The sequence below is a fragment of the Coniophora puteana genome, assembly GCF_000271625.1.
Source record: "Coniophora puteana RWD-64-598 SS2 unplaced genomic scaffold CONPUscaffold_2, whole genome shotgun sequence".
In the NCBI taxonomy this organism is placed as follows: Eukaryota; Fungi; Basidiomycota; class Agaricomycetes; order Boletales; family Coniophoraceae; genus Coniophora; species Coniophora puteana.
Genome location: NW_006913054.1, coordinates 2,183,300 through 2,205,983, shown reverse-complemented (window position 1 = coordinate 2,205,983; position 22,684 = coordinate 2,183,300). Strand labels below are relative to the sequence as shown.

The following is a 22,684-nucleotide window of genomic DNA, read 5'->3' as shown; positions in this document are numbered from 1 at the left end:
GAGCACGATGTGGCATGTCTGCCACGGTACGGACCCATACAAGATATTGTGGATATATATCGAATAATTAGGTTGACATGAATACAGCGAATATAATCTATAACTTAATGAATCTATAGCCAGAAAATCTGCAATAGATAACAAGCTAGCTGCGAGCTCAAGGGCAGACATCTAAGGGTCAAGTCTACAGCTTCGGCTTTGGCATTTTGTTCTGCTGCTCAAATTTCTCAACGAGCACTCGGCGGAGAACCTTGCCCGTTGGGTTCTTCGGGATCTGGAGCCGGGATATGTAAGCACCGAGGCTACTGATACTGATAGTCTGGAATACTTACCTCATCAACGACCTCGATGCCGCCACGGAGCCACTTGTACTTGCTCAAGTTCTCCTTGATGAATGCATCGAGGGTCTCCACCACCTTTGCGGCCCCAAGTTTGCGTCCTGGTGCGTCCAGCACAACCCATGCACGCGGTATCTTTTCGTCGGAGGTCCGCCCACCACTCACGCCAGCCACGGCCGCGTCTTTGAGAAGGTGAGATGGATGTGCCATGAGCGTGTTTTCGATTTCTACAGGGGAAACCTGCATTCCAGAAACCTTGAGGATGTCCTGTACGACGTATTAGTTTCATCCGAGCTAACAAGTAATATGAGAGGCAGCCAACCTTGGTTCTGTCCTCGAAGCTAAAGTACAAACGGTTCGATTGATTAAAGGTGGCATTACGAGAGGAATCGGAAACACGTACAAAAGAACACCATCTTCATCAATCCGGAATCGATCGCCGGTGTAAAGCCAGTCGCCACGGAACGTTGCCTTCGTTGCCTCCTCATTTCGCCAATACCCAAGGGCGACGCACTTTGAGCGCACGAGCAGCTCACCGGGCTCGTTGACATCTGCATCGCTCCCATCCTCGCGGATGACACGTACTTCCACTCCTGGCAACAATATACCTGCTGAGCCTAGGACATTCTTCGCGCGTCCGTTCAGAGCACCCGGTTGTGGCTTGTTCGATACAGAAATAGTCTAGATTAGATAGTAAGCAACAAGCCAACAGATGTCACTGATAGGATATACCGTCTCGGACATGCCGTATCCCTCACTGACTCGTGGGGCTCCAGAAATGCGAGAGCGCAGCTGTTCAGCAAGTGCTGCAGGGAGGTATGCAGCACCAGAATGGACGAGGGACACGGTGCTGAAGTCGGTCTTCTCAAAGCGTGGATGATGCACAATCTGATGTACGAGCGACGGAACGAGGTAGAGGGTCGTCGCTTTGTACTTGGTAATCGCGTCGAAGTAAGTGTCGATGTTCCACTTCGAAATCACGATGACCGTCACGGGGAGGAAAAACACGCGGAACGAGGACATGTGCAAACCGAAGGTGTGATGGAATGGCAGTGGGTTGAGAATAGTCTGTAGACCGGTTTTGCTCTTCCACTCTGGCATCTGATAGAACGCGATCGGGTGAAAAGGAGAATGTTAGCCTTGTAAGTGAGGTAGCGTCGCTGAGACGTACCGGTGCGACCTTGGCTCCCTCAGCGGCATAAATGAAAACCTGCATTAACGAGTCGATCAGGTTACCATGTGAGATCATCACAGCTGCACGAGCACGCAGGTCAGTATCTTGAATCTTGAAAAGCCAGCATGGCCCTAAACAAGTAAAGCGTGTAGATGAATTTACCTTTCGGAAGTCCGCTTGTGCCACTAGAGAAGACGAGATACGCGAGCGTGTCCTTCTTGGCCTGCTTCACGGCCACGCGAGGAAGCTTGCTCGTGCGATCGAGCAAGTTTTGGAAACTAGTGTAACCCGCTACTGAACCCTCAAGAACGTATATTTTCTCTTTCGGAATGCCGGATGATAGGGCAAGGGAGAGCATTTTAGGACTGACGAACAGCAACGTTGGGCCGCCGAGCTTGAAGGTATGCTGGAACTCATAGGGCGTGCCGTACGAAGAGAACATGCAGAACGGGATGGTAGTCGCCAGACATGAATGAGCAAGGGTTATGTAGTCCTAACGAAGAACTTCAGCTGCTTTCGAGTCAGCATTGAAAAAAGGGCACGACATACAAGGCAGTTCTCGCTAAGCAAGCCGACGAGGTCGCCGTTCTCGGGTGAAAGACCCAAACCGCCTTGTGAGACGGGGCTTGCGAGTGCAGTTGCACCGTCGATGACACGTCCCTTGAACTCGCTGAAAGAGCGCTTCAAACCTGTGTAGGCGTCAACTTGAAACGTGAAGTCTGGCCACTGAGCCTGGTCTGGACGACTGAGGAGAACGTGATGGACGTTCTGCTCCGGAACTGGGGGGAGAGGTGGGTAGAGAGACTTGATGATCCTCATGGCGGGGCAACCCTTAAAACTCGAAGAGGATGTGGGGGGAAAAGAGGGAAAACAAGGTATAGGTTGGCCATGGATTGATGCTGGAGGACGAGTTTATGTATGAGGAGGCATCGCCATCAGTCGGGTCCGGCTATGAAGGGGACGCGTTTGTGACCGGTTGTCTGATCGACAGTTACCAGTTGTCACTCCAGTGATGCAACTCAAAGATTGTCGCTTCTATATCAAAGTGCCTGAATGCTTGTCGACAAAAAACAGGGGCTACAGTCCATTCTGGTAATCCCCTGTAAGGCAGGTGCAATTTCATCTCATTTTTGGGTCCCCTCGATGTAACCATCTGTTGGCCATCTGTTCCGCACTAGAGCATGTCAAGCTGCGACCTCAAATGAATCCTCTGATTGCAATATGTGGGACCACCGGAGTAGGAAAGTCTAAGCTGTCCATCGAGCTCGCTCTCAAGTTGTCAGAGAAGCTCTACGGAGGACGCTGGACTGGTGCTAGGGTAATAAATGCGGACTCCATGCAGGTTTACACCGGTCTCGACATCATAACCAACAAGGTGCCCCTAGCAGAACGGCAGGGTGTCGAGCATGTCCTCATGGATATCAAACAACCTGGGGAACAATATGTCGTAGGAGAGTGGGTGCGGGATGCCATAGACATAGTGAGTCTCCCCGTTAGACAAGCATGTTGCCCTAGTCTTCTCACAGAGTTGATCTGTTGTTCAGATTGACGAGACACATCGCAGAAATCAGATTCCCATCGTTGTTGGCGGGACATCATACTGGATACAACATCTCATCTTCCCCAATCGACTCGTTTCTCCCAGTGCCTCTCCCAGCCCGTCTAGCGTTGCACTCCCAAGTTCCGAACTTGCAGATAGCGTCGAGGCACTCCCGCAGACTCTCCGACAACTCTATGACAACCTTCCGGAAGTCCCGCCTTCCGCAGCTGTGGATCCCGAGGCCGCGTATTCGTTGCATAGCCTTCTTTCAGCGCTGGATGACCGCATTGCGTCACGATGGCACTGGCGAGACACGCGAAAAGTCCTCCGTAGTCTCCACATCGCTAAAGATTCTAGCAGAAAGCCAAGCGAAATAATTGATGAGCAGTCTCAGACTATGGTAGTCCCAAGGTAGCAGTGATTGTCCTCGTCCATTCGTGTCAAGATGACCAGACTCATCAGATATCGCACTTTGTGCTTCTGGCTCTACGCAGACCTTCCCATAATCAACCCACGCTTAGATGAGCGTGTGGATGAGATGATACGTGTATGATATTTAATTCTTCTCTTCAAGTGGATACTGACGATTGGCTTGGTGTACTCAAGCTCGGTCTGGTTGACGAAATCAGGTCATTGCAGAGACTGGCAACAATGAATGCTGCTCATAATGACCCAGGGAAACCCGAAAAGCAAATCGACATGTCCAATATCGATTTCACGAAAGGCATCTTCCAGAGTATAGGTAAAAGAATCATTCTGCGTCCCCATATGTCAAGACTTAGAGTTCAGTGTCACAGGCTTTAAAGAGTTTCAAACATACCTAGAAGCATCAATACCCGATGGAAAGTTATTTGAAGCTGCAGTTGAAACCATGAAACAGTCAACGCGCAAATATGCCAAAAGACAGATAAGCTGGATACGCAACAAGCTATTACCTGTCGTCAATCGTGTCAATTCGACGTGCTCCAGTCTAAAGGAGGCATTGACCCCGACTTATTTGCTCGATGCAAATGGTACGCCAGAGTGCTTTTTCAAGAAATGCCTGGTTTTTCATACATTTGCAGAGCTTGGCATAAAGTGGGATACGGAGGTTAGAGAACGCGCTGAGGCCATTTCCATTGGTGAGCCGAAGTTCATGCTTGTATCCATCCGATTTTCACAGCAGATAATCTGTAGCTTTTGTTGAGGACGAGGACTTGCCAGACCCACTTTCATTGTCTGATACCGCTGAAAGAATGCTCGCTGTTGAAGAGAAGCTGACCGAGTAAGCTTTTTGTCATAGGTCATGCTGATGGCAGAAGAAGCTCATGACGTATGCGAAGCCCTACGGCAGTTCTAGAAGCTCGTCGGAAAGTGGTGTGCCCGATATGCTCAACTGATCCCTTGCAGCCAGTGATGGTTGAGGAGGGGAAGGAGTGGGCTGTTCATGCGAAAACACGACTGCATCGACGCCTGTTGGCCAAGTCTACAGCAACTCCACACCGGATAGCACGTCAAGCTGAAGATGTCACCCAAGCGGAAGACGAGTTTAGTTTGGAGGGATCCACAGCTTTTACAACCTAATCTTCCAACGCTGCGGCATTGAAGTAGGCCTTTCAGTCCTTCTTTCACTCATTGGACATGCTTGGCAGGAACGTTGGCTAGGTGTCGAGAAACGAAAGTACAAAGAATTACTTTTTGAGCTCTGGAACGCTTATTGATGCAGTACCTCACCACTTTGCTACTTAGCCACTTGTTTTCGACACGCGCACATATGCAGTCATATATTATATTGTCCACCTCCTGAGTGTTGTGATGCGTAATTTTTGAATAAGTGGTAGCTAAGTGAGGTGTTGTCCGCCACCTCGGTAGCGGTGTCGGGGACACTTTGGCGGGTGCTGCCACCGGAGCGGACGGCTTTCACTACCACCACACATTTCCCCTCTCTGGTCACATCTCTGCTCCGTCGCCTAGGTCCTCCCTAACGTTCTTTTGTATCCGCCGGAATAATGGCCTCCATTGCGGACGTCCCAGCTTATATGTTACCTGGAGCATCCATCTTACAGCCCGCCCACTTAGAGGGTCTGTCTGATCCGGCCCTTTCAACTGAAATACTTCCAGGGCCACCTAGTCTGTTGTCTGTACAACAAGCTTCCACCAGACGTGACCCCAAAAAGCCTGGTGCTTTCTTGTCCTATCTCCCGACATCTGATCCAGGCACTACCTACTCTGGCTTAATGGTGGCTGGTCCCTCCACGACCTCGGCTTCAGACGTGGACGGTCCTCGGCGGAAGCGTGCCAGGTTGAACAAAGGGTACGTCACTGCCTCTAGGTACTCCTCTTCGTGGCTAACGTGTCTCTACTTTTCCCGTCCGCTACGGCATCCTGTTGATCCTGTAACCGATGCGAAAATGGTGTTCCTACTGCGCAGAACTGCTGCTAGTCGTGCACAACGTGCCTCCGCGCGGAATCTCAACAGCTCGCTGGCTCCACCAGAGCCAGCGGTCCTAGACGACGGCGTTCCTCAGCTCAGCCTCGCTCCTGACTCAGATTTTGACCCTCTCAGCATTCCATTCGACTCTGACCTAGCGACTGCCTCTCGGGCAAACTCGGCTCCCGCGTCTGAAGAACCAACGATGTCAGCGTCAGTCGTCGCCAACGGCAGGGCCAAAACATCTCGGAGAGACAAGGGCAAGGGCAAGGAGGTTGAAAAAGGTGCCCAGCTCAAGGTCAAAGAGGAGCCCACAGGCACGACCTCACTTTCACCAGATCCTTCCGTAGGGCAGGTGCGTCGTATTGAGACAAGTCTATATCCAGAGTCTCATAGTGTAAACATCGGTCAAAAAGGTCAACGAAGACCACTGCTCTGCTTGTCGCTCCCTTGGATCTTTGGTATATTGTGACGGGTGCCCTCGGGCCTTCCATCTGTGGTGCTTAGATCCTCCCATGGAAGCGGGGGAATACCCGGATGGCGAGCGATGGTTTTGCCCGGGGTGCACGAATCGCAAGGTGAGGCCGATTTACTCGCCGTCTGGCCTGATCCCATCACATACCCATATATCGTAACTCCACTAGCATCCACCATCAAAGCCTCCCCCATCCTTCATGTCGCCTCTTATCCATCAAGTGCAAAATAGTCTCCCAAGGGAGTATCAGCTCCCGGACGATATCCGAAGCTTCTTCAAAGACGGTAAGTTGTCACAAGACACGTTCATTCACTTGCTGACTACGATGATAGTGACAACGGGGTCTAAAGGCGCATATGTAGACTCTTCTGAGGTGAAGCAACTCCGAACGAAGTATGCTTTGCGGTCATCCCCAAACTTTTGTCCTCTTACTGACCTCTACCTCAGTCGCCTTGGTCAGATAGAAGACCGTGATCCACATAGACTGAAGGATCGAAACGGCATGCCAGCTCTCTGCTTCCACTGTGGGTCTTCTGCTTTACCTCCAAGCAACATAGGTACGGGACCACCTGTTCCCAAGCGCCCGAAAAGATCTACTTCCCGGGCCCACTCATCTGAAGTCTGGAGAAGCATCATCTCGTGTGATTATTGTAGTCTGCACTGGCACCTCGACTGTTTGGATCCTCCGTTGACTTCTTTGCCTCCGCTTGGAAAAAAGTGGATGTGTCCTAACCATGCCGATCAAGTCCTGGTATGTTCCTAGGAAATCAACTTCGGCTATGCAGGTGCTCACCCTCTATAAAGCAGCCCAAGCGGCGGATTCCCAAATCAGCTGTTGCACCTCTGGACATAACACAACCCAACCAAGTCAACAATGGGAACATTGAAGTCGTTCCGGATCACAGCGAGCCTCCGCCTGACAAGCCGACGCTCGACGAGATTTTGATAAACGGTCGGCGGTATCGGGTACCAGAGAAGGTCATTTTGCTCGATTTCTGGAACAAAATCAGCCAGGTCCGACACCCAGAGCGAAGGTTGGGTCTGTTTCTGGCCATCTTATGCTTTCTCACCTTGACGTTATCAGAATGGAGCCCGCAGAATCTGTGATGTCGTCGCCCCTAACTTCGCTGAGCTCATTAGACGACGAACTCCCTCAGCCGTCAGAAAGTCTAACTCCAGACGAGCTGGATGTTGCTCAGGTATTGTCGCCCTCATTCACTGGGATGCGTTGGCTAACGTGATTTAGATGTTATGTAGCTTGACAAAGCCGCGCAGGAAGGCTGTGCCTGACCGTCAAGCTACCGCTTCAACATCTAGGGTCTTGGTAGATACTGGCATCCAGACAGAGGCTGAGCTCAGTCATCATCATGCGTTGCGTTCACGCGGAACCAAGGTCAGGTTGTATAAGTTGACGAGCTACATCTTGCTCACTTTTCTTCAGCGTAAAATCGGGTCGTTCTCCAGCAATGCGCTCGAACAAGCTTCCATCGATGAATCTACTCCCACGGCGCGTCATCGACAGTCCACGAGAACGAAGAAAGCAAAAGTTAATGTAAAACAAGAACCAGAGGAGCAGGTCTTGGCCGCTGACAAGTCCGTGGAGCATAACGGTAATCAGGTGAGTGCACTGTAGATATCAAAATGTTGCTGTTTCTCAATCCTGAACGCGCGGATTACGCCTAGCAGTCAACTCAGCCTGCCCGTCAGCGCCGAAAGGTGAAACCCACCGAGAAGATGAAAGATTACGCTGCCTCTGGCCTTGCTAATGGCCTTGACGATGATATCACTGCTCTTGCTACCTCCATCAATGTCGCTGGTCCTTCAACATCCACAGTAGTAGCACCCGTATCAACTAAAGCCACTGTTGCTTCTCCCGCCACACCCAAGCCGACGGCTTCAGTCTCTCAGGCGGGCCCCTCGGCTACTCCCGTATTGAAGATTCGTTTACCTCGACTTGGTGCAATAACCCAGTCTTCTTCCAATCAATCCAATCAGTCGATACCAGCCCCTCCCTCAACGGGCCAATCGGCCACTCCAGCAACAACTGAGGGCCGTCCCCGGCGGTCTACTCGTCGACAAGACTCGCTCCCTTTATCACTTGGCGCTATCTCGGGCTTGACCTCGGACACAGGTGACGATGCCTATCTTCCTAAAATGTCCAAGACAAGTGAGGATTTATGAAGGCAGCGCAGCGATTGTTATGCTCACATCTTTCTACAGAAAGGCATCGAAAGAAGAGTAACAAGGCTGAATGAGACAACCGGTTAGCGTTCATACGCGTTATAGATGTCCGCGTGCTTCTGAGCCGGCGACTGCTAGAGACTAGAGTGGGCATTATTCTATTAGATCAGTCTTATTCAGCAGAACGCAAACTATCGTATCATCATTCATTGTATCTGGATCTTGAGCTCCCTTGTGGTGTCTTGTTGGACCTGCCGAACGCAGCGTGTGCTGTTTTGAGTTGCTTAGCTTGGCTATCATCCCGGATACTAAGTCGTACAGGGTTAATGTGGGCAGTTGAATTTTCATCATGAGCCCCGCTGTAGCACTGATTCCTCGTAGCAGGTGCCGACCGTTGTAGGTAACTTCAGCCTGTGGGCATAATATTTGCAACTCCCAACTTCTCGTCTTTCCATGTTACGGCCCCTCATTACTTCTGACGTTCAGGGCATCTACCTTGACTCATTGATGCTGCTTAATCGCTCGTCTTTGACCTAGTCTCCATACATGAATGAATGAATGAATGAATGATATTACAGTAATGTCCAGGAGGGTTAATGAAACCCTAAGGCGGACAATCCTACTCTAAGTACAAGACGGTAGTGCAACGGGCCCCGCCCTACTATACAAGCAACTGAAAAGGTCATGCCAACACGTGCCAGTCTCCATACATATCTCGCTTATGTTACAGAAGTTCGGGGCTTTTCAGGTTTTATTCAGATCACCATGGTGCATAGCTTGGCCTTGGTCTATCCCAAGCATCCTACTGCATTGCGCGGTGTTGACCATGTAGACCTCCCAGGTTATGACTTGTGGTTACATATGGTGAGTTCTTCAGCTCAAATCCAGCAAGCCAGCAGCATAACGGAGAACAGCTTGACCATGTCCATGTCATTGAAGGGCAACTAGATGAAGCTCAATTTCGGGAAGCTGTCTCCTCGTGTTTACAGGTATACCCGCATGCCGCTGGGCGGTTGAGAGAAGAACAAGGCCGTTGGACGGTAAGCGTTGCACATGAATCGGCGTAGACAGCGTAGACAGCAAGGAATTAAGCCATCGTTCAGATCGAGCTTACGAATTCTGGCGTTCCTGTTGACTTCTATGATCAGAAGCATCTGGCTCATGTCCCCGATTCGATTATAAGAGGAACACGGGTCGTTCAGGATGACATGTCCTCGTTACTAAGCGCACCTTCAGGACAGGCAGAAGTTAACAATGATGTACCTCTTGTGCGTTTCAAGGTAACATCATATGGCAAGGAAACTTGTATCGGGATTTCTTGGCACCATACCCTAGGTGATATTGCAAAGCTGGATAGTGGAACGGCGAATGCTAACATGATTCTTCCAGGCGACCTACTGGTTTTTTATCGCTTCACTCGTGCGCTCTCACAGCTATATCAGCAGCTTCTGCCCGATGACCCTGCTCCAAAGTTTGATAAACATCACTTTGTGAAACCCTCTGCGGAACATATAGAGAAGTACCGTTCACTAGTGCCTCAACTGCATGCTGTACTTCCCATACCAGAGGTGTTTGCGAGATACATGGCAGCCCTACAGTCAATGGAAAGACTGGAATGGCGTTTTGGGAGGCAGGATCTGCTGAAGCTTCAGTTGGCCATTAAAGCTAAAGGAGGAGAGCCAGCGGCCAAGGCATCTACTCAAGACTGCTTGAACGCATACATGATCTCATTAGTCAACCGATGCTCAAAAACGCAGCTACACCGATTTACCAGCGCCGCGAACGTACGTTCTTTCTATGCCATCGAGTGTTTACGCTGACGCTCTTCATTCAGTATCGTCATTTCAAGGTGCCGTTTGCTGACCCCGACGTAGCTGGAAATCCTATCCAAAATGTAAGTCCCAAGTGCGCAGTTGAGTTGTCTTGGTCTGACATGCAAGCACTGAGCAGGTGGTGACAGACAACCTCCCTTCTACTGTGGTAGACGTGACAATTGCCCTCCGGGAGTCTCTTGAGAGAAGTCGCGACGCCGAATATCTGGCAGAATATATGAGTGTCGTCAGTGAACTAATGTATGATGCAGCCACGGCTGGACTGTCGATCTTCTTCGCTCCGCACGAAGGCGTAATGACTTCCAACTCCACTGCAGCGTAAGTATCCGACAATAATCCGCGACAATTACACGTACTCATCCGCGGGGGGATTCCACAGAATTGACTGGCAAACCGCGCATTTTGGATTTCCGGATGGTTCGAGGATGTACACTGTAGGTTGGATGACGATGTACCTGCGGACGAGCAAATCGAACCCTGAGCTTCAGAGTGATGGGTCATGGAAGCCAGCAGATGGAGCGGTGGACGTTTGGCTTGGTGTACATGAGAAGCTGAAGCCTGTTATGCTGGAGATGATTCGAAACGACCTGAATCATCCTGATTATCCTTACAATCTGCCTTTGTGAGGGAGATGCTTGAGCTATTCATCTCTGTACCGAGATCTTGCTTCATGCTGACTATCTATCATTCTATTTAGTATCAATTGATGTGGAGTAAGGAATAAATGCTACATAGTGAGGCTGGGAGTAGGAAACAGTACTAGTGAATTTGCAGTGAATTCGATTCCCAGTACTTTTTAAAGAGCTGATAGGGGCTATCCGCGAATGGCAACCTGGTCTCGTGGGCGTGTCGCGTTTTTGGGCCAGTATTGACGGAAGCACTAGAGTGCTTTCTGTCTGACATATTCGGACCACCAGTCTCTCGACCAAGCACCATGTCGGCACGGGTACGGATATCTCTGTCAAATCTCGCTCCGGGTAGGAACTCTCAGCATTCGGTATGTTGGCACATCGCGCGTCCCATTTTAACACTTATGTTGTTCACTTTCTCAGCAAAAACGCGTCGGAAGAGGTCAAGGCTCAGGTTATGGCGGCACTGCCGGTCGAGGCCACAAGGGTGCAAAGGCTCGCTCTGGTAATGGTAAACCCAAGTCTGGCTTCGAAGGCGGCCAGACTCCCATAACAAAGCGGTTCCCGAAGAGAGGCTTCACCAACTTGTAAGTCTCTGTCTAGCTAAACTGTCGGGTAAGCATTGACTTTGATGCAGTAACGACAAGACGTATGCGCCAATCAACCTCGACCGTATTCAGCACTGGGTCGAACAAGGCAGACTCCACTCTTCGCCGGAAAAGCCTATAACGGCCCGCGAGCTTCTTGTTAGTGGCTGCGTGCACAATGTCCATGACGGGATCAAGCTCCTGGGAGATGTATGTCTTCATTCTTGTTGCATTCCATGCGTTCTGAGTTGACTGGTCCCGAAGGGCGCCGCATTCTTCAAGACGCCTATCTACATCACGCCTTCGAGGGCCTCCCAAAGCGCGATTAAGGCTGTAGAGGGAAACGGCGGCTACGTGTTTTGCAAATACTATAATCCTCTGGCTCTCCAGGATTGCGTAAAGGGACGCGACGACCGCACGTCTGCTACTCCAACGCGGCGGTCGGACATTGGTGAGGGCAGTTTCATATTGTCTGGTTATCTGATTCTAAGTTCTTGTTGCAGTGTGGTACACGAAGTGGCGTAACAGAGCTTACTTGTCGCCTGAGGCGCTGGGCAAGATGCCGGAGGGGATCCAGCAGGACCGCTGGAAAGAACTTTCCAAGCAGCTGCTCAAATTCAAGGAGCAGACCTTCGACATTAAGAAATAGCATGCACTATATACTTGTCCGCCCCCTACATTAATTATAGCTCTTAACAATGACTACGTCTCCATTCTGTCTGGCGAAATGCTACGACTGCGCGACCGATACGACGTAGCAGAGCCCACGGACTGGGATCGGGACCTCGATTTTGGCCGCATGGATGCTCTCGACGGGCTCCGGCTATTCCGTGAGTCAGGACTCCTAGGTGACCCAACGCTGCCATCGGGACTCCGAGAACGAGACTTGGACCGACTGCTGCTCCTGCTGGAACTACGGCTCCGGTAGCTTGCTTGATCATCCTTGCCCTCCATGGCATCGAGGAGACGGCTCTTTCGTGGACCTATCTCGCCGTTCTCCTCCAGCGTAGTTCGTTTGGCTATTCGGGGTAGAATGATGTCGCATACTCTCTCTTCGGTAAGAAGGGAGTGAACGAATTCATCCATGTGTATTAGCGCATACCCCGCTAAGAACATGGTCAGTGTGAGGCAAGCACAGTGGGGCAGGGCGCGTACCCATGTCTCGTTGTCGTAGTTTCCGATAGTCTTTTAGCAGTGGTTCCAGCAGCTCGTACACGTCCACGGCTCTGAATGTCAATCGAACATAGAGGGCTGCTAGAGCTCGCAAGTACCTATGGGGGCGCGTCTAGGTCAGAGGGAAGGGGTCCAAGGGGTTCGAATTCCACTCACTTAAACTCGTCCGCTTGTAGATACTCTACCAGTATTTCTTTTTCTGGCTGGAGCTGCAGTAGCTTCAGAAGCAGGCAGATGAACTCTGTGGGCCGCTGGTTCCCGTAGACGCCTCCAATGCAGTGAACATCAATTGCCTGGTCAATGAGTGTTTCGGCTACGCATTGTCAACGTGTTGTCTCTGTAGTGCAAGGGGCCATACCAGTCAGCGCGAAACAGTGTTCTTTCCAATAGTTGGATTCCCATATGCGCAATCGAATAACAGTTTCTACAAGAAACTTTAGTTGTTCAGGTCAGCTCGAGTCTGAGGTGTAGGACTGAGAGACTTGCCTGAGGATTCTGGCCGTGAATAGACAATGCACCCTTAACTGTAGTGTTTGCCATGGCTGTGTGAGTGTAGTACAGGTTTGGGGAAAGGACTTCAATTTAGACAAGTACTGGGTCGCCTGGACGCGTCTGACGTCTCCATGTGACTTTGATAAGCTTGTGGCATATCTGACTTTGAGTCCCAAGTCCAATGGACTCCTGCCTGAATTCATTTGACTTTCGTTGATCCTCAAAAAACCCGGACAACACCTAGATAATACATGGATTCACAAAGAAGTACCCAGTACTTTAAAAACTACTATTGGTTTCAGAACGTGTATCAAAACAAACATATAAGAAAGCGTCGCGGAAAGCAGGTAGGGAACGGCGATAGCATTGTCGAAAGGACACAGTCCCAGAGACCACGTTAATAGTACAGGCGTCACCATCATGATGACCTATGATGACCGGACCACTTTGAGCCTTCGTACAGATAATAAAGAGATACGAAATGGATGATTGGAGTAACGTTGAACCTCGTTACCTACTCGTTGCGATGATTTTCGTCACCTTGCTCTACGCGGCCGTTCATGTTCCCCACATCATTCGAGGTACCGGCAGAAGGCGGCTTCGAGTACATGAAAGGAGCATAATGGGAATTGGGGATCTGAATTGTGCCGTCGGGACGGTGCATCATGTACGGGCCGTAGCCTTGCGGCGGGCCGTAGGGCAAGATCGCGGCCTGGAAGAATTGCGGGTGCTGCGGATATACTTGAGAGTCTCCCTCGTGTCCGTTCTGACCAGGTGCAGCCATCGGAACGGGTGTGATATAGAACGGAGTGGGGTAGTAAGCCGGACCTGGGCCTGCTTCTCCCGCTTTCGGCGTCGGCGGGGCGGGAAATTGCCCGTAGAAAGCTGCACCGGGAGGGTATCCCATCGAGGCCGCCATGTAGGGCGGCATGGGAGATGGGGTAGCCTGGGGTGGCATGCCCTGTGGCGGGTGCATGGGCGGGTGCTCTTGCACTTCAACCGCCTCAGCACTGTTGCCTGCGCGATCTAAACATGATTAGCGTTGAGCAGATATGTTTGCATATTGAAGTGACATAGTGAAGGAATAGGTTGTCGAGATACATGATGCATGATAAGAGGATCGGAAGATAGGTAGAGGGCGCAGGAAATAGACGCACCTTTTCCATCGCGCTTCTTGTAAGGACCCCTCTTCACACCCTTCTTCCGTTCCTTGCGCTGTGAGTCGATGCACTCCTCGGCTATGCCATACTTGACACAGCGGAGGCAGGGGCGGGCATCATCACACTTCTTGCAGGCCTTCTGGCAGTTTGTACAGGCATTCTTGACCTGTCTGCGCTTGGAACGGAGGGGTTGGGTTGGGACGAGGCCGGGAGGGAAGGGGTACATGTGCATAGGCATGCTAGAGTATCCCCCTACCGGATGAACAGTCATGTGGGGTTGGACATTATCTGTATTATGAGTCTGCTCCTCCCCATCGGGGGTGGTGGTACGTTCGGTGGCCGACATGAAATATCAAAGAGAGAAGGTAGATAAGAGGACAACAGATAGCGCGGACGAGAAGAGAAGGGGGAACGGAGAAGGGTGGGGGTGACGTGGGCTGAGGGACTGGGGGATACGGTCAGGGAACACGAGTTGGTAGCCGAGCGTTTGGGTAGACGGAAACGCCCTGCCAGTGCTCACGTGTCGGCGCTGGACAAGTGAGGAAACGGCGCGGAGGGCGTTGTCGACGTCGAGGGGGCAGGCGTCGGCGTCGTTGTCGAGGAAGACTGTCGCGCGAGGATGATGTGAGAGGGGGCATGACAAACGGGCGGGGAGGAGAGAGACGGAGACGTCGGCTGGGGTATGGACACTGCTTACCTCTGATTTGATTGGACGGACTGGGTGCGGGGAGTCGCTGAGTGGCGGAGAGAGAGTCGGGTGATGGAGTCGAGAGGACGGACACTCGCGGGGCATCCTTTATAAGCGGACTCAGAATTTATTCCAGGCAGAAATAACTCACGTTAACGCGCGTTGGATTCCTCCCATCCCATGCCCATGCCCTTGGCCAGCTCCCATTGATATTCATAATTCATTCTATTAGTATTCGGTCCGTCCACCATCAGCAGTGTATTTCAGTACATACTTGCAATGCCTCGCTCCATCGTCGCCCTCGACAATGACACCCAACGATCCCGCGGCTGTCACCAATAAGCATTTTGTGTGCAGAAAGCCTGTCCAGCCTGTGTACCTTCCGGCCCTTATCATGACGTGCCATGCCATATTATCGTCGTCCGGCACACCTTCTAATTGCCGGTTCTCATCTCCGCGCACCTGTTGTCTCGTTTCCAACACCGCGACTAAGAACAGTTCATCCTCCGCACACCCCGCATCACCGCCTTCGCCCCCTTCTTAACCGATCACCCCTTCACAAGCCCCTCATCCGCGGATCCGTCCTTGATATATTGACGCCCATAATCCCTTGATAATCTTGTTCCCAGTTCCTCTTTCTCGCTCTGATGGTTACACCTTTGGATATAGCTACTGTGAGATGAACACAAAGTTATCAATTCCACAATACGTTTGGGGTAAGTCTGTCTCAGCGTCTCCACGCTCACTACTCGCTTTTCGCAGCCAATAATATCTCTGCCCATATCCATACGGGCGCCCGTACGTTCAATTGCAACCCATGCGCAACATGTTTCCCTCGTGCCAGGCGTGACGCTATTAGTTATCTCATCGTCGGTCTTTATTCCGTAATCCAGCCTTCCTTTGGTCGCTTTGAAAGACCCTCATAAGGTAAGTATCAATGCGCACGTCACCACGCGGGTTCGGTGTTATGGGCCGTAAGAACGGTATGTACGGAGCGAATAACTTAACCCTGTTGCAGTTGACCGTTCTGGTAAGTATCCCAGTCACTGTGATCTATCCGGCGAGAGCCGCCCTCGGGCCTCACTGGGGAATGAAGCTAAAGTCCCGGGCGTAACCATCTTTGGTACTGATGAGTGTTCGACTAGGAGGCTGAAGTATGGATTATCAGGTTAGTCCGTCGACGTCCGCAGTGCAATGACATTGAAATGCATATATGCATCATACCGCTTACGAACTTGACGTAATTTTGGCAGTAAAACACACGTAACTTACAACAACTGTACTAGAGGCATCACATTTTCAAGCCTTTATTTTAGTCGGGTGAGGCAGGCAGAGCTTCAGATGGATAATTTCTACTGTATGAGAGCCATCGACGTTCGAATGTGGTGCTCAAATATAAGGACAACCGCCGATTGTTTTTGTTGCACGTTCGGTGCCACTGTGTGCAAATAGAAGTCAACATTCTCGGCCATTGCCATTTCCCCAAAATCCGCGCCACGCCTTGCGGGACGCCTGAGGGTGACAGACGGGAAGACTCTGTCCGCTCTCTGTCCATCGTCGTGGACAACGACGACGCATTCTCCCTCAAGACTCAACCAACGACGACGAACACAGACAGCGCGTTGCCTTGCAGCTCAGGCCTAATCGCCTCGGCTCCCTTTCGTTTTCCACATTGACCTTTCTACTCTCCTTTAGCTCTCTCCTTCCCTTCGCCCTCGTCTTGGAATGTCTGCTCCCTCAAGTTCGGATCCGCGCTCCCACCGTCTCCCACTTGACACGGCGTCTCCCCATCGCGTCGCCCAGACGACCTCCACCACCATCGCACGCGAAGTTCCAGCCCAAGACTCCAAACGACACGCTGAACGTCCTGTCAATCACGCAAACCAGGCATGTTTACTTTCGCGCTCCACTCCATTCCATCCTCTAATTCGCCGTCTTTAGCCTCACTTGCACGTATCTCATTATGCAAATGACTCTGCACTAGAGGTTAGAGGCCAGGAAAACGTGTCGCGTCCGAACTCGGCCAACTCGTCCCTGGACCCTTATTATTTTGGCGAACGTTCCCCCAGCGACTCACCCGCACCTCCCCTTCCTGACCCACGCAGCCTATTGAACATTACGCCAGATAATTACGTGCCCAGCCTTCCAATGACGCCTGCTCAAGATCCTGCATCGATCGACAGGAAGGGCCTTGTGGGCGTAGGCGACCTCACCACGCCTCGATGGACAAAGGTGCTCGGCCACGGCAATGATGAACCATACCCTCCATTACCCTCCGCAGGACGTGTTGAGGAACAGCTCAAAGTCGATGATGGTGCAGAAGTTGACAACGGTAGAGAGAGAGATAGCCCAGATAGTCCTTGGACTATTGAAGCCATTGACGGAGAGTCGGATGAAAAGGAAGAGGTAAAGCATCGCATTTATGGCTTTTCTCAACTAGCCGTATCTCATGAATCTCTACTTTGGAGCAGGACAAAGTTCCGCCTGCTCGAATGGTCAGGAGTAAACGTTCCGCAGGCGACGAAAGTGGAGGCGAAGAGATCCTTTATCCTCGCAAGCCAGTTGTTTCCCCGCCGGCTGTTGACTACCTTGCCAAAGACGGGGAGCTTGCTGCTTTCTTGCCACCTCCGCCGCCGGAAACGCCTCCTCCCGAGACTCCGGCAGCGCCTCCAAGTGCCTTTACTCCTCTACGCAAGGCCAAGAAGCGAACGTCCGATGAGTTTGAGCTCGATCAGTCTGGCTCTCTAGTCGCAAAACATCATGAGAGACAGTCGTCGGGAAAAGAAGAGAAGGCGTCGGGTCTGCACAAGCATAGGAGTTTAAACTCTAGCGTTTCAAGTTCAGGCGCTTCTCGGGACAAGGAGAGGGCAAAAGATAGGAAGAGGGATAGTTTTGCCATGGCTGGCACGGGCAAGGGTTCTTCCGGCCCAGGTTACCTCAGTGGCAGCTCTAGTTCTGGGAAAGAGCGGCATGCACACGGTCGACAGCTCTCTGCGGGTTCATCATCCACAAACACAACTGAAGTGGTTTCGTCCCGCCGTGTCCACACTACTGATTTCTCGCATCTCCCACCATCCCCGTCAAATACATCAATGAAGACTTTCCTTCGCCAAGCTTCTACGTCTTCAACCCATGCACCATCTCTCCGACCCTCTTCATCATCAAAGGACTCGTTACATTCAAATCATACCCAGCAAGTTGCTCATTCTTTGCTTCGCGGGACCCAGGAGGGATGGTCAACAATGAATGATGATGCCACCGCGGAGGCCTTGTGGAAGTTGGATGGTCTCTCTGGCAAGACCGCTCGCCCTCGTGCTAGTGTGGGCAGCTTTGGCCGTCCATCCAGCCTCAGCCGCCCTGGTACTCCTGTCAGCGTAACCAGTAAGTCTGGGCAATGGGAAGGCGTGGCGAGCGAAGCAACGGGAAAGATAAGTCGTAGGAGCAGCATGAAAGACAAGGAGTCAAAGGATCATGTTCAACGTCATCACGCTATATCGTCGGTGACGGACGTGTCCCAGGAAGGCGTCGCTGCTGCAATTAGCAGTGACGATCAAGCCTTCACCTCATCGGGCGCTGAGAAGATAACAAAGAAGCATGGTTCATCCGCTACTCGCCTCAGTTTTACTCCAAAGCGAGGTTCGGCTTCGTCCACGAACTATACGGGCACCCCGACAAGCTCTCATGATTCGGTCTCATTGTCGGCTGCTACTAGTGCAACATCCATCTCAACACCTCCCGGATCCGGACGGCATTCCAGCGGTGCGGGTAAGCTGAGACCTGACAGTGTTAATGACAGTGATTCAAGGATGTTTTTAGATACGACACGGGATAGGCCATCTTCTTTTGCCGGCGCTGCAGGGGAGATCATGGACGAGAACGTTGTTCCTCCCGTCCCCCCTTTGCCCAAGGACCTATCAGCCTATCGGTCCCCAACACATTCCTCTCATGGCGTTGCATTTCCTCCAGCTACTTCGGAAGAAGCGATCCCGCAAGTGTTTAACCTGTCTGACGCACCCTCCGCTACGTCGAAGCCGAGTGGGTCAAGCAAACGCGGCAGTGTTTATGCATCCCATTCTGACAGTGCGACGCATGTGACCAAAACTCCTTCCAAAAAGTGGAGTTTTTCGAATGCACTAAACATCAAGCTTACCACCTCACCGTCTATGTCATCAATGAAGGAGAAAGAGGCCAAATCTCCGACGTTCCCACTGAGTCCTCGATCAACCATTGGACAACAGCTACGGAAGGCGGCTTCCAAGGAGCAAGCTTTGTCCCCGCCCGCTTCTTCCAAAGATCCCTGGTCGCCGACCCGTCAACGTGCAGCCATGGAATCCGACGCTTCTCTGGCATCCATGTCATCAATAGGCTCAGCGCGAACGCCGAAGTCCCCTGCCGTTTTATCCACAGGCAAAACGCCTGATCGGTTACCCAGTCGGAGTGGAACAGGTTCTAGCGCGAGCAACGACACAAATGCTGCGCTTTCGGCGCCGCGGAATGGTCCGCTTAGTCCGAATTCTTCGGTACGTCGTCATCAAAGCAAACGATTGACGCCGTCATCCATACCATTTTTCCATCGGTCTTCTTCGCAGAGCATGCAAATGCCCCCGAATGCATCTGGAACATCAACTTCGCCAAGTCAGTCCTCGGTGCCTAGCCTTCCTTCTCCTCGCACCCGCACGAAACACGGCGGTTCACCTATCAAGGAGACAGGTAGCCGCGCTGCACCTCCAGTCGCTCCCGGCTCAGCTCAGAAGAAGATGGGGCTTAGTTTAGGCTTCCCGTCTTTGCTCAAGGGCTCGAGCTCCCGCAGGAGCTTGCACGGAGACAAGAGCGATTCCGCGAAGGAGGGCAAGGAAAGCCGCGCAAAGGACTCTGACCGAGAGAAGGAAAAGTCGAAGCATGAAAGGGATAGGAGCGAGAGCAGGATCTCTGCGCTGATTGGTCGTAGACGGGGCAAGGTGTGTAATACGACTTCACTGAAATTAATACTCGACTTACTGTTTCCCGCAGACGTTGTCGTCCACGGACTCAAAGAAGCCCAGCACTGTGGTAAATTTACCACCGATGCACATGAACGCATTGCCTGCCACCACTGCACAAAAGGTTGCGAGCTTGAGATCTAACGCTTCAGCCTCCAGTTCCTCGACCATCACTCGGGCGACCTCTTCACGCGTCACTTTACAGACCGCCAGCTCTATGCAGAAGCAATCTGACACCTCGCTACGGAGTCGTAACCAGCTTCCAACCATTGCAGGGTCGCCGTCTGTGTCAACTGTTGGCAGTTCAGCTACGAAGAAAGAGGACAGGGAATTCAAGGAGCCGAGCCTCCCTGCATCAGCTATGTACAATGCTGCGAGTAACTTGGTCAAGGAAACACCGACCAAGATTCCGCGGATCTCTAGCCGGACGTCCGCAGCAGGTTCTCCCACCCACGGTGGTTCGACAGTTGTTAGCAGGCGCATCAGCCTCAGCGTGACCGCTCCATCGACTGATCCCTCGCCTACTGTTGTTGATTCTACGGACGAATTTGGTGTTTTGGAGCCCGCTGATACTGGATCGCTTGCTAAGGGGAGCACGTCGCACCGACAATCTGTGCGCGTCTCGCCCTCTACAACGGTCACAGCTGCACCCTCTACTCGTACGCCTCGGCAATCCATTGGTCCGTCATCAGCTACAGCTCTTCGGAAGCCCAATCGTGAATCTGTGTCGTTTACTGGGCTTCGGAAAGCATCCGCAGGGTCTGTTACATCTTCTGCTCCTTCATCTGCACCAAACACTGCGCCTGCGGAGGCCCATTCACATCGGTTCTCAGCACTGTCTCCATCGAAGAGTCTTAAGTTGCTTAGCCCTAAGATCTCTCTCCCTACTTCTCGTTCATCGAACCATAACTCTTCCACGTCAAGCGTGCATCGAGCCATGGCTGGGACACCATCGTCCAGTCGGCAATCTCTGTCCACGCCATCGCCGGTGCCAAGCTCTGTTGACGAAGAGGAGTTGGCTGGTGATGAAGAGATGATTCAGTACATCAGACGACAGCAGGCGAAGAAGATGGCAAATGGCGCCACTCAAGCTGAACTTGACGAGCTACTCAAGTTCCCCGAGCCCATTCCTCCTAAAGAGGGATGGACACCTGATGGTTCGTGTATTTTAACCAAGATTATCTTGATTAGACTAAATATTTGACTCTGCAGCTCTGCTAAAGAGCAGTGACGCCAAGCACCTCTCCGCTTACGAAAGGGAGGAGGTATTGAACTACGACTACGTCTACTATATTGGTGCTGGTAGTGGAAAGAAACAAGCTTCTCCGGATCACCCGACCAACAACTATGGCTATGATGACGACCGTGGCGACTACCAGATTATCAACGGTGATCATTTGGCTTATAGATATGAGGTCGTTGATATCCTTGGTAAAGGATCTTTCGGACAAGTACTCAATTGCAGGGATCATCGCACTGGACAGTCTGTTGCCATCAAGATTATTAGGAATAAGAAGCGCTTCCATCATCAAGCCCTCGTCGAAATCAAGATTTTGGACAACTTGAGGAAATGGGTATGTTATAATTTATGCATTTCTCTTGCATTTCTCATTGTCTCTGTAGGATCACGAGGAGAAGCACTACGTCATCAAGATGACCGAACATTTTTATTTCCGGAATCACCTGTGCATTGCTATGGAACTACTCAGTATCAATCTTTACGAGTTGATTAAGGCCAACGGTTTCGCGGGCTTCACGACTGTCCTCATTCGACGCTTTACTAGCCAGATTGTGATGTCTCTCTGCCTGATGAGACACCATCGGATTGTCCATTGTGACCTGAAGCCCGAGGCGAGTTTTTATTATTATTATCAGCACAAGTTCTAAGCTTACCTTTTAATCTTCAGAATGTACTCCTTCGGCATCCAGCGAAAAGCGGCATCAAGGTCATTGACTTTGGGAGCAGTTGCTTTGCGAACGAAAAGAGTGAGTATCACAAGTACTCGTGGCTCTCGACATCGTCTGATGTCAACTAGTTTATACATACATTCAAAGTCGTTTCTACCGTTCACCTGAGGTCATCCTGGGCATGGACTACTCGATGGCGATCGACGTGTGGAGTTTGGGCTGCATCTTAGCTGAGCTTTACACCGGTTTCCCGATATTCCCTGGCGAGAATGAGCAGGAGCAGCTCTCCTGCATCATGGAGGTTCTTGGGACCCCAGACAAGGACTTCATCAATCGCAGTTCACGAAAGCGCATATTCTTTGGTATGTACGCGCGCTAACATACCTCAACTTTGTGCTAACAAAATCCTGTCCAGACAAGAACGGTTCGCCAATTCCTGTGGTTAACTCCAAAGGTCGTCGGCGAAGACCAGGTTCTAAGAGTCTGACGCAAGTCCTACGCTGCCAAGATGACGATTTCGTCGACTTCGTAGCACGCTGCCTAATTTGGGATCCAGAGAGGCGTATGAAACCTCAAGCAGCACTTCAGCACCCCTTCCTCCGTGGTGGACGCAAGTCCAAGATAGCTCCCTCCCCCGCCCCTTCAAAGACATTATTATCGAAGTCGAAAGTCCCTGAGACGCCAAAGAAGTCGCTGATCAGTGCACCGACACCGCTGACAGCGCGGAGCTCGCGCACTGCAACTTCAGGTGGAGGTGTTCCAGCCACTCCAGTACATGCAACGACAGGATTGTCTTCTCGGTCTTATCGCTCGTCGCAGGTCCATGGCATTTCTTCCCAGTACTCCAGTCGGACTCTTGGCGGATATTCGGTACGTCATTGTAATGTTGTGGAGAGTGATGGATACTAACATCAGGATAGTCGTCGGGTACCACTAGATGATCCCACCCACATTTGCTCTCACACATCTCGTCTGGAAATTCAGTAATTAGTAGATTTTTCTTGAGCAAGCTGGTCTTTTTTTCTCAGCATACCCTGGTCAGCTGTATTTTACCCTTGTTCTCTGCATGTCGTCCCCCTGCATATTCACCATAATGCTCGCACTCTCAATATAACTAG

The 22,684-nt window shown here is 51.4% G+C and overlaps 7 protein-coding genes across 7 annotated transcripts; 4 read left to right on the top strand and 3 right to left on the bottom strand.

The window, feature by feature from the left end:
* Window positions 1-51: 51 nt before the first annotated feature.
* Window positions 52-2,353, bottom strand: CONPUDRAFT_118108 (acetyl-CoA synthetase-like protein). Its single transcript, XM_007766663.1, has 8 exons — window positions 2,062-2,353; window positions 1,675-2,005; window positions 1,510-1,592; window positions 1,071-1,439; window positions 742-1,019; window positions 661-679; window positions 333-605; window positions 52-274 (listed from the first exon to the last, which is right to left on the bottom strand). Exons 1-8 carry the CDS (start codon window positions 2,329-2,331, stop codon window positions 185-187), a joined length of 1,713 nt encoding a protein of 570 aa, XP_007764853.1. The 5' UTR covers window positions 2,332-2,353; the 3' UTR covers window positions 52-184.
* Window positions 2,354-2,678: 325 nt separating this feature from the next.
* On the top strand, window positions 2,679-4,829 carry CONPUDRAFT_98295 (tRNA isopentenyltransferase). The gene is made up of 8 exons (XM_007766662.1): window positions 2,679-2,992; window positions 3,057-3,463; window positions 3,515-3,599; window positions 3,659-3,794; window positions 3,850-4,065; window positions 4,117-4,173; window positions 4,229-4,316; window positions 4,375-4,829. The coding sequence occupies exons 1-8, from the start codon at window positions 2,714-2,716 to the stop codon at window positions 4,613-4,615; spliced, it is 1,509 nt and encodes a 502-aa protein (XP_007764852.1). The 5' UTR covers window positions 2,679-2,713; the 3' UTR covers window positions 4,616-4,829.
* Window positions 4,830-4,968: 139 nt separating this feature from the next.
* CONPUDRAFT_141943 (uncharacterized protein) lies at window positions 4,969-10,695 on the top strand. Its single transcript, XM_007766661.1, has 17 exons — window positions 4,969-5,345; window positions 5,463-5,817; window positions 5,879-6,040; window positions 6,107-6,221; window positions 6,270-6,330; window positions 6,385-6,688; window positions 6,742-6,971; window positions 7,022-7,136; window positions 7,184-7,330; window positions 7,379-7,555; window positions 7,624-8,104; window positions 8,867-8,982; window positions 9,033-9,158; window positions 9,222-9,902; window positions 9,953-10,012; window positions 10,069-10,268; window positions 10,330-10,695. The coding sequence occupies exons 1-17, from the start codon at window positions 5,041-5,043 to the stop codon at window positions 10,574-10,576; spliced, it is 3,882 nt and encodes a 1,293-aa protein (XP_007764851.1). The 5' UTR covers window positions 4,969-5,040; the 3' UTR covers window positions 10,577-10,695.
* Window positions 10,696-10,853: 158 nt separating this feature from the next.
* Window positions 10,854-12,652, top strand: CONPUDRAFT_118101 (ribosomal protein L15). The gene is made up of 7 exons (XM_007766660.1): window positions 10,854-10,947; window positions 11,003-11,166; window positions 11,217-11,376; window positions 11,431-11,617; window positions 11,670-12,272; window positions 12,322-12,437; window positions 12,496-12,652. Exons 1-5 carry the CDS (start codon window positions 10,885-10,887, stop codon window positions 11,813-11,815), a joined length of 720 nt encoding a protein of 239 aa, XP_007764850.1. The 5' UTR covers window positions 10,854-10,884; the 3' UTR covers window positions 11,816-12,272; window positions 12,322-12,437; window positions 12,496-12,652.
* Window positions 12,653-12,990: 338 nt separating this feature from the next.
* Window positions 12,991-14,308, bottom strand: CONPUDRAFT_135108 (uncharacterized protein). Its single transcript, XM_007766659.1, has 2 exons — window positions 13,989-14,308; window positions 12,991-13,848 (listed from the first exon to the last, which is right to left on the bottom strand). Exons 1-2 carry the CDS (start codon window positions 14,260-14,262, stop codon window positions 13,346-13,348), a joined length of 777 nt encoding a protein of 258 aa, XP_007764849.1. The 5' UTR covers window positions 14,263-14,308; the 3' UTR covers window positions 12,991-13,345.
* Window positions 14,309-14,343: 35 nt separating this feature from the next.
* On the bottom strand, window positions 14,344-14,784 carry CONPUDRAFT_150150 (uncharacterized protein; the record flags this gene model as incomplete). Its single annotated transcript, XM_007766658.1, has 1 exon — window positions 14,344-14,784. The coding sequence occupies one exon, from the start codon at window positions 14,782-14,784 to the stop codon at window positions 14,344-14,346; it is 441 nt and encodes a 146-aa protein (XP_007764848.1).
* A 1,620-nt stretch (window positions 14,785-16,404) lies between these two features.
* CONPUDRAFT_87791 (uncharacterized protein) lies at window positions 16,405-22,553 on the top strand (the record flags this gene model as incomplete). The annotated part of the gene is made up of 11 exons (XM_007766657.1): window positions 16,405-16,566; window positions 16,621-17,085; window positions 17,151-18,444; window positions 18,496-19,637; window positions 19,690-20,815; window positions 20,871-21,232; window positions 21,282-21,509; window positions 21,566-21,644; window positions 21,695-21,928; window positions 21,982-22,436; window positions 22,482-22,553. 11 exons carry the CDS (start codon window positions 16,405-16,407, stop codon window positions 22,551-22,553), a joined length of 5,619 nt encoding a protein of 1,872 aa, XP_007764847.1.
* Between the last annotated feature and the right edge of the window lie 131 nt (window positions 22,554-22,684).

Excerpts from the sequence above, each read along its gene's own strand:
- CONPUDRAFT_118108 (XM_007766663.1), bottom strand. The coding sequence starts at position 2,331 with ATGAGGATCATCAAGTCTCTCTACCCACCTCTCCCCCCAGTTCCGGAG. Across the intron at positions 2,006-2,061 it reads TGCTTAGCGAGAACTGCCTT|GACTACATAACCCTTGCTCA; the intron begins GTATGTCGTGCC and ends GTTCTTCGTTAG. Across the intron at positions 275-332 it reads GCATCGAGGTCGTTGATGAG|ATCCCGAAGAACCCAACGGG; the intron begins GTAAGTATTCCA and ends TCCCGGCTCCAG.
- CONPUDRAFT_98295 (XM_007766662.1), top strand. The coding sequence starts at position 2,714 with ATGAATCCTCTGATTGCAATATGTGGGACCACCGGAGTAGGAAAGTCT. Across the intron at positions 3,464-3,514 it reads CAGACTATGGTAGTCCCAAG|ATATCGCACTTTGTGCTTCT; the intron begins GTAGCAGTGATT and ends CAGACTCATCAG. Across the intron at positions 3,795-3,849 it reads AGGCATCTTCCAGAGTATAG|GCTTTAAAGAGTTTCAAACA; the intron begins GTAAAAGAATCA and ends TCAGTGTCACAG.
- CONPUDRAFT_141943 (XM_007766661.1), top strand. The coding sequence starts at position 5,041 with ATGGCCTCCATTGCGGACGTCCCAGCTTATATGTTACCTGGAGCATCC. Across the intron at positions 6,689-6,741 it reads ACCATGCCGATCAAGTCCTG|CAGCCCAAGCGGCGGATTCC; the intron begins GTATGTTCCTAG and ends CCCTCTATAAAG. Across the intron at positions 7,331-7,378 it reads TGCGTTCACGCGGAACCAAG|CGTAAAATCGGGTCGTTCTC; the intron begins GTCAGGTTGTAT and ends ACTTTTCTTCAG.
- CONPUDRAFT_118101 (XM_007766660.1), top strand. The coding sequence starts at position 10,885 with ATGTCGGCACGGGTACGGATATCTCTGTCAAATCTCGCTCCGGGTAGG. Across the intron at positions 11,167-11,216 it reads AAGAGAGGCTTCACCAACTT|TAACGACAAGACGTATGCGC; the intron begins GTAAGTCTCTGT and ends ACTTTGATGCAG. Across the intron at positions 11,377-11,430 it reads GGATCAAGCTCCTGGGAGAT|GGCGCCGCATTCTTCAAGAC; the intron begins GTATGTCTTCAT and ends CTGGTCCCGAAG.
- CONPUDRAFT_135108 (XM_007766659.1), bottom strand. The coding sequence starts at position 14,262 with ATGACTGTTCATCCGGTAGGGGGATACTCTAGCATGCCTATGCACATG. Across the intron at positions 13,849-13,988 it reads CAAGAAGCGCGATGGAAAAG|GCAACAGTGCTGAGGCGGTT; the intron begins GTGCGTCTATTT and ends TAGATCGCGCAG.